At 44.0% G+C, this 8,881-nt stretch overlaps 1 protein-coding gene across 2 annotated transcripts in view; it reads right to left on the reverse strand.

The window, feature by feature from the left end:
• susd2 (sushi domain containing 2) overlaps positions 1–8,881 on the reverse strand; it is a 61,884-nt gene that overhangs the window by 45,617 nt on the left and 7,386 nt on the right. The window contains exons 6-8 of one of the 2 annotated variants that reach the window (XM_017688178.2): positions 6,866–7,067; positions 4,154–4,239; positions 1,669–1,937 (exon numbers count right to left, since the gene is read on the reverse strand). In XM_017688178.2, coding sequence (XP_017543667.1) covers positions 1,669–1,937; positions 4,154–4,239; positions 6,866–7,067 — 557 coding nt within the window. The remainder of the gene's footprint in view (positions 1–1,668; positions 1,938–4,153; positions 4,240–6,865; positions 7,068–8,881) is intronic. The other variant, XM_037531757.1, reaches the window with a different exon arrangement.

Here is an 8,881-nt window from a genome sequence, read left to right on the forward strand (position 1 = left end):
TTTCCCAAGGACTCTTATTGGTGTAGTGGAGGGTGCTGCCCTGGTGGGGGATTGAACCCCAGTCTACAGTGTAGAAGGCAGAGGAGTTACCCACTACACTAACCAACCACCAGAAAACGAGCAGCTAGCTTTTATTTGTTGTTAGCCGTTTGTTTCGGGTCACTTCAGATTTAAACGGTTAAAGTACATCAAAAGACAGCTCCGACCTCCAGCTGCTGCTACTGTGTCTGAAGGACTTCCGTCCACGTCTATTGACCACAGCGCGTCATACAGACTCAGGAACCACAGGATCAGGTGTACTGGAGCCCCTGAAACACCTGCGGACTGATTTAGCATGATGCTACGCGCTAAACTTCCATTACTCGTCAGCTAAATGAGCCAGTGCTAAAACTAAAGGAGGAAGCATTCAGACACTAAACACGTCCCGGCTGATCGGCTCGGTCTGAGGTAACGAGTGGGGCTGGACACATCAGCACTTTCAGGTAGAACCAGAAAAGTTCGTTTCCTGAACAAAATGCAGAGTGACCGTGCAGCTTAAGCAGTTTCTAGGTGGTTTCTACGGCAACCTAAGGTGGTTGCAGCTGGTTGCAATGGTACATTTGGTGGTTGCAGGTGGTTGCAATGGTACCTTAGGTGGTTGCTCGGTGGTTGCTACAGTATTCCAGGCGGGTGCCACCCAGCAAACAGAGGTGCGTTGTGATAACGTTGTGACATCATTGTTTTGGTGCCCACAACGATGTGACAACATGGAAATGTAATGTCTCAGAAAGTTCTGACAACGTTATCTGAAAATGTTGTGACAACATAGCAGTAACGTTGCCAGTTCACTGTCACAACCCCCCAAAATCCTCAATTGCATTATGTTATGCCTAATATTTTGCTTAGTTGCCAACAGGTAGTCATAACACCACAAGCCAACTTTATTTAATAATAAGGTTGTGACATCACTGCCGATACAACATAAACAGCGCCACCTTTTGACAAGGGTGTAGCAACACTGTAAAAAAAAAAAAAAAGAGAGAACATTTTGTGACAATGCTGTGCGTTTGCTGGGTGTTGCTAGGTGGTTTCTATGGTGTTCCCGACGGTTGATATAGTGTTGCTAGGAGGTTGCTATTGTATCCCAAGTGGTTGCTAGGGTGTGACTAGGTGGTTGTGAGTGGTTGCTATGCAGCCCCAAGTGGTTTCTAGGCGGCAGTAAGCTGTTTCCAAATGGTGGTTATGGTGCTCAGGTTGCAATGACCTCAGCTGGTTTCTTGCAGGTTGTTAGGGTTGTTGCTATGGTATTTCCAGGTGGTTTCTAGGGCGTTGTGAGATGCTATGCTTTGCAATAAACAATCACTAATTAGAATTTAATTAGCATGACTATGCAGATTTTAAAGTCTCCAACTAGTCTTTCCAACAACAAAACACACTCATGTGCATTTTTGCTGCACTTCTGTTTTTTTATTCTATTTTTTTAAGATTTTCTTGTTTAGTATTTTAAAAATCTTTATAAGACTCTGCATGGAGAGTTATTTTTCATTTAAGCACATTTTATTATCTAACCTTTATTAAAACCTCTGACTGATCTGAGTGAATTAATTACCTGAATAATCAGTACCACCGGACTATTAATGTCATCAGTAGTCAGAGTCCTCTTTAGCAGATAAATAATCATGCTCTCACCAGCTTTAGGGGGCTGGTATGTCCTGCAGTCGCTGGACGGCCGGTGGGTGAAGTAATAGTCACAATTATCTGACCACAGACAGCAGTAGTAGAAGGTGATGACATCATATTTCCAGTGTGAAAATCCTGGGATTCTGGGGGGTTTCTGGTATGGCGGTGCCCCCCAATCATGCCCCCGGTCCGGGGTACTGCCCCCTATGGAGTCTCCAGTCAGGACTTGGGCTCCAGTGCTGTCATAGCAACACTGCTGACCAGCCGCATACGCAGGACTGCAGAGCAACACAAATAAAACCATTACAAACAATGGCTTTTGCTGGAGAATGAGGGTGGTGACGGGTTGGAGAATGACAGTGTTCTTTTGGAGAATGATGGTGTTTGGTAGAGTATGATGGTGTTTGGTTGAAGAATGATGGTGTTTGGTAGAGTATGACGGTGTTTGGTTGGAGAATGATGGTGTTTGGTTGGAGAAAGATGGTGTTTGGTTGAAGAATGATGGTGTTTGGTTGAAGAATGACAGTGTTGGAGAATGATGGTGTTTGGTAGAGTATGACTGTGTTTGGTTGGAGAATGATGGTGTTTGGTTGCAGAATGATGGTGTTTGGTTGCAGAATGACAACGTTCTTTTGGAGAATGACTGTTCTGTTGGAGAATGATGGTGTTTGGTGGAATATGATGGTGTTGGGTTGGAGAAAGATGGTGTTTGGTTGGGGAATGATGGTGTTTGGTTGCAGAATGATGGTGTTTGGTTAGAGAATGATGGTGTTTGGTTGCAGAATGACAGCGTTCTTTTGGAGAATGACTTCTGTTGGAGAATGATGGTGTTTGGTTGGAGAATGATGGTGTTTGGTTGCAGAATGATGGTGTTTGGTTGCAGAATGATGGTGTTTGGTAGGAGAATGACTGTTCTGTTGGAGAATGATGGTGTTTGGTGGAGAATGATGGTGTTTGGTTGGAGAAAGATGGTGTTTGGTTGGAGAATGATGGTGTTTGGTTGCAGAATGATGGTGTTTGGTTGCAGAATGACAGCGTTTTTTTGGAGAATGACTGTTCTGTTGGAGAATGATGGTGTTTGGTGGAGAATGATGGTGTTTGGTTGGAGAAAGATGGTGTTTGGTTGCAGAATGATGGTGTTTGGTTGGAGAATGATGGTGTTTGGTGGAGAATGATGGTGTTTGGTTGGAGAAAGACGGTGTTTGGTTGGAGAATGATGGTGTTTGGTTGCAGAATGATGGTGTTTGGTTGCAGAATGATGGTGTTTGGTTGCAGAATGACAGCGTTCTTTTGGAGAATGATGGTGTTTGGTTGCAGAATGACAGCGTTCTTTTGGAGAATGATGGTGTTTGGTGGAGTATGATATTGTTAGTTGGAGAAAGATGGTGTTTGGTTGCAGAATGATGGTGTTTGGTTAGAGAATGATGGTGTTTGGTTGCAGAATGACAGCGTTCTTTTGGAGAATGACTTCTGTTGGAGAATGCTGGTGTTTGGTTGGGGAATGATGGTGTTTGGTTGCAGAATGATGGTGTTTGGTTAGAGAATGATGGTGTTTGGTTGCAGAATGACAGCGTTCTTTTGGAGAATGACTTCTGTTGGAGAATGATGGTGTTTGGTTGGAGAATGATGGTGTTTGGTTGCAGAATGATGGTGTTTGGTTGCAGAATGATGGTGTTTGGTAGGAGAATGACTGTTCTGTTGGAGAATGATGGTGTTTGGTGGAGAATGATGGTGTTTGGTTGGAGAAAGATGGTGTTTGGTTGGAGAATGATGGTGTTTGGTTGCAGAATGATGGTGTTTGGTTGCAGAATGACAGCGTTTTTTTGGAGAATGACTGTTCTGTTGGAGAATGATGGTGTTTGGTGGAGAATGATGGTGTTTGGTTGGAGAAAGATGGTGTTTGGTTGCAGAATGATGGTGTTTGGATGGAGAATGATGGTGTTTGGTTGCAGAATGATGGTGTTTGGTAGGAGAATGACTGTTCCGTTGGAGAATGATGGTGTTTGGTGGAGAATGATGGTGTTTGGTTGGAGAAAGACGGTGTTTGGTTGGAGAATGATGGTGTTTGGTTGCAGAATGATGGTGTTTGGTTGCAGAATGATGGTGTTTGGTTGCAGAATGACAGCGTTCTTTTGGAGAATGATGGTGTTTGGTGGAGTATGATATTGTTAGTTGGAGAAAGATGGTGTTTGGTTGCAGAATGATGGTGTTTGGTTGCAGAATGACAGCGTTCTTTTGGAGAATGACTGTTCTGTTGGAGAATGATGGTGTTTGGTGGAGTATGATGTTGTTGGGTTGAAGAAAGATGGTGTTTGGTTGGAGAATGATGGTGTTTGGTTGGAGAATGATGGTGTTGGAGAATGATGGTGTTGGAGAATGATGGTGTTTGGTTGGAGAATGATGGTGTTTGGTTGCAGAATGATGGTGTTTGGTTGGAGAATGATGGTGTTTGGTTGGAGAATGATGAATGAAGGTGAAGTGAGGTGTGGGTTACCTGCCCTGTATGGCTCGTACACAGTGCACAGCTCCTGGATGGTAAGTGCAAACGCTGCCTTTTTCGATGTCACATCCATAGTCAGTCTAAATCAACACCCAAAACAACAGCAAGTTTTCAAACATCTTGGTCGCACATAGTTTCTAAAATAATGCGTAACAATGTTACTGTGAGCTCCCAGAATATTTCACTATTTTTAAAGTTTTTTGATCTACACTCATTTGGATTTTAAAGGAAATCAATATTTGGACTAAAGAACAGTCAGTTGGCCTGAACTGGAAAGCATGCTGAGCTATTTCTGAATTACAGCAGACATCAGAGAGCAAGAGCTTTGTAGGCAAGTGGACTACACTGACCCCACAGGTGAACACCTTCAACACCTGTTTAAAAATATGGTGTTCAGAGAATCATGGCGGTTGATGACTGTGTTTAGTTGGAAAATGAAGATGGTGTTTGTTTGGAGAATTATGGTGTTTGGTTGTTATTTGCTGGAGAATGATGGTGTTTAGTTGGGGATTAGTTGGAGAATGTTGGTGTTCGGTTGGTGTTTGTTGGAGAATGATGGTGTTTGGTTGGTGATTAGATGGAGAATGATGGTGTTTGGTTGGTGATTAGATGGAGAATGATGGTGTTTGGTTGATGATTAGATGGAGAATGATGGTGTTTAGTGGGTGATTAGTTTGAGAATGTTGGTGTTTGGTTGGTGTTTGTTGGAGAATGATGGTGTTTGATGGAGAGTAATGGTGATGAGTTACACGTATCAAGCAAACTGGAGGATGAAATCAAACTTGGCAAGATTGAGGACTGTAAGACATAAAAGACTGGAAAAAGACTGTCGAGTCTCTTACTAAACTCGGATAAAACAGAGGTCCTCCTTCTTGGTCCTAAAGCAGCTAGAAACAAACTGTCTAACTCAACACTTAAAACTTAACAGTTTCTCAGTTGCATCAAGCTCTGGGTGTCGTGATAGACGCTGATCTGTCCTTCGACGCACATATAACTAATATTACTAGAACAGCCGTCCTGCATCTCCGCAATATCGCTACATTAAGAAATTCATTATCTCTACAGGATGCAGAAAAGCTAGCTCATGCTTTTATTACTTCAAGGCTGGACACTCTAATGTCCTGCTGTCTGGACGTCCCAGCAAAAGCCTCAACAAACTTCAGCTGGTCCAGAACGCTGCAGCCAGAGTCTCACAAGATCCAGAAAGTTTGACCATATCAGCCCAGTTTTATCAGCCCTGCACTGGTTACCAGTTAAATTTCACACTGATTATAAAATCCTATTACTGACCTATAAAGCTCTAAACGGACTCGCCCCTCAGTACCTGAGTGACCTTCTCTCCCACTATGAACCATCACACCTACTTAGATCACAAGGTGCTGCTCACTACTGGTACCTAGAACTAATAAAGCTCCATCAGGGGGCGGAGCTTCTCATACAGAGCCCCCCAGCTCTGGAATAACCTTCCTGTTAATGTTCGGGACTCAGACTCAGCCTCAGTCTTTAAGTCTAGGCTAAAAACTCACTTGTACAGTCGAGTCTTCTGTGATTAGTCTCCCTGTCAGATCTGGACCTGCTGGAGTCTCTGCTGCTCTGTTTTACTGTAATCTGCGGTCAGTCATTCTTTACAGAACTGACTCTGTGGTCAGCCACTCTCTACAGAACTGACTCTGTGGTCAGTCACTCTTTACAGAACTGACTCTGTGGTCAGTCACTCTTTACAGAACTGACTCTGTGTTTTTCTTTCCTTTCTCTGCCGAGCTGATCAACTGCCCATCCTGCACGACTGACACTGTTGGCCCTTCTGCCCTGATCGGGTGCCGCTAGTCACCATCAGCTTGACCACCACCGCTGCTGCTGCTTTATCATAAGCTGATCTAATCAGCCGCTGCTTTCTTTTCTTCCCCACTTTGTTCTATAAAACTTCATACTAATAATGTTTGCTATCCGTTGTCAACCGTAGGAGGACGGGTTCCCCTTCTGAGTCTTGGTTCCTCTCAAGGTTTCTTCCTCTTTTAGGGAGTTTTCCTTGCCACTGTTGGCACTGGCGATGCTCCTGGGGGCTCGGACACGGATTTTCTTTTCTTTCTTTCTGTAATGCTGATTGATCTGTAAAGCTGCTTTGCGACAGCACCTCCTGTAAAAAAGCGCTGTATAAATAAACTTTGCTTTGCTTTTTTTTTGGAGAATGATGGTGTTTGGTTGGTGTTTGTTGGAGAATGATGGTGTTTAGTTGGTTATTAGTTGGAGAATGATGGTGTTTAGTTGGTTATTAGTTGGAGAATGATGGTGTTTGGTTGGTGTTTGTTGGAGAATGATGGTGTTTAGTGGGTGATTAGTTGGAGAATGATGGTGTTTAGTTGATGTTTGTTGGAGAATGATGGTGTTTAGATGATGTTTGTTGGAGAATGATGGTGTTTAGTTGGTATTTGTTGGAGAATGATGGTGTTTGGTTGGTGTTTGTTGGAGAATGATGGTGTTTGGTTGGTGTTTGTTGGAGAATGATGGTGTTTGGTTGATATTTGTTGAAGAATGTTGGTGTTTAGTTGATATTTGTTGGAGAATGATGGTGTTTGGTTGGTGTTTGTTGGAGAATGATGGTGTTTGGTTGGTGATTAGATGGAGAATGATGGTGTTTGGTTGGTGATTAGATGGAGAATGATGGTGTTTGGTTGGTGATTAGATGGAGAATGATGATGAACTGACGTGGAAGCGGCCGGTGTCTGCGCGGGCCTGGGCCAGGGTACAGGGGCAGTCTATAATTTCCGAAAGGAAGTTGGGAATTCTCTTCTCCTCTTCATCCCACAGAATGCACTTCCCTAGAGCCCAGCCTGCAGAGTCTCTCCTAAAGGCCTCCTCCAGGTGATACGCCAGGGCATGAGCACCGCTCCACAGAGCGTTCACATTCCTACCAGCACCAAAAAACACAAACACACAACTCACACACTTCATAACTCACAGTGGACACTGAGTAACTCACAGTGGACACTGAGTAACTCACAGTGGACACTGAGTAATTCACAGTGGACACTGAGTAACTCACAGTGGACACTGAGTAACTCACAGTGGACACTGAGTAACTCACAGTGGACAGTGAGGAACTCACAGTGGACAATGAGTAACTCACAGTGGACACTGAGTAATTCACAGTGGACACCGAGTAACTCACAGTGGATACTGAGTAATTCACAGTGGACACTGAGTAACTCACAGTGGACACTGAGTAACTCACAGTGGACTAAGGAGAAATATAGAATCATATAAAACACAGAACAACATGACTCTGTTATAACTGTGACACGGAAAGTCGGCGAGTCGAGTCGTTTCTGTCAGAATGCAGACTCGGCACAGCATCATCACAGCTCAGCGTTTAACAGCAGACCCATCAGGATAATTACATCAAAGCACGCCTTTAATCCTGAACCTGAGAGCTGAACTCTCCTGCACTTTAATCCTCCGAATCTGCTGATCCTCTGACTCCACTGCAGACATGAGGGAGTGCAACAATCAACCCACACAACAGCAGGCAGGAAAACACAAATAAACCCCGGAGTATGAGCGACAGTGCGAGACGCTCAGCCTCACGACTGCAACCACAGCGGCGCCAATGAATCCCAGCACAGCGCGGCATCCGGGAGGTTTATACTGGACACAAAAGACCAGAGCTGAACGATCCATTATACGGAAATCACAGCCTGAATGAGACAAACTTCAAAGCACAGTTTAGATTTAGACTCATCATTTTGTCACTAAGCTCAGCTCCACTGTGAATGAGGGTCAGCCTCAGTGGGCAGTGCTCTAATAACGATGGATTGATTGATTCATTGGTTGAAATCAGCATTTTTCTGTTGTGATGAATGTGCTGTGAGGTCACTCCTAAACGCAGCCTGTGGAAAAGAAACGTAATTAACTGAATTAACTGAATTTGTTCCAATTCCTCATTTTGCTCTAATATACGACCAACAGAGGCAAGAAAACCCCCCTCAAGACTCAAAAGGGGAACCCACCCTCCTCCTGACCACACCGGATAGCACAATAACAAGAGCATCATGAAGGTTTTATAATTAATGCACAACACTGAGAAAAGGAAAAGAAACCAGCCTGTGATTGGACAGAAGCATTTACATTAGCCCATGATAAACGCTCCAAAATCACCTGGAATAAATCTGCTTATATTTACTTCTACTAACTGGCTGTTTCTGGTCCACGACGCGGAGACGCTAAACGCCGTCTTCTGGGATTTCGCTCACAGCTCTAATCATCAAACTGGTTTGAACCGAGGGCGGAGTAATACAGCTCCAGCTCAGAGAGACTCAGCAGCTGCCCAGGCGTCTAAACCAGGGGTCACAACCCAAAACATGAAGAAGACACTTTGTTCTTTCAACAAAAATCAAACGAGCTTAAGAGCCACAACATTTAATGTCCCCGTTACCCTCAAGGCTGTAAAAGCTTCAGCTCAGCTACAGCTGCTTTTCTCACATCTCCAGCAGGAAACTTCTCCACTAAACTAAAGCAGTTTCTTGTAAAATGTCTCTCAACGCTCAACTCTTTACGAGCCTGAAGTCGCTTCTCATTCGCCAGCTTCTTGTTTGAATTGTTCCGTTCCACCTTAAATGAGGCGCCAGAATGTACTGAAACAGGAGAATTCAAACAAGAACCTCATGAAAGAGAAACCGACTTCAGCTTCACGACTTTTCAGTGTTTCAGTTTCTCTCTGCAGAT

Source organism: Pygocentrus nattereri, chromosome 20 (assembly GCF_015220715.1).
Source record: "Pygocentrus nattereri isolate fPygNat1 chromosome 20, fPygNat1.pri, whole genome shotgun sequence".
In the NCBI taxonomy this organism is placed as follows: Eukaryota; Metazoa; Chordata; class Actinopteri; order Characiformes; family Serrasalmidae; genus Pygocentrus; species Pygocentrus nattereri.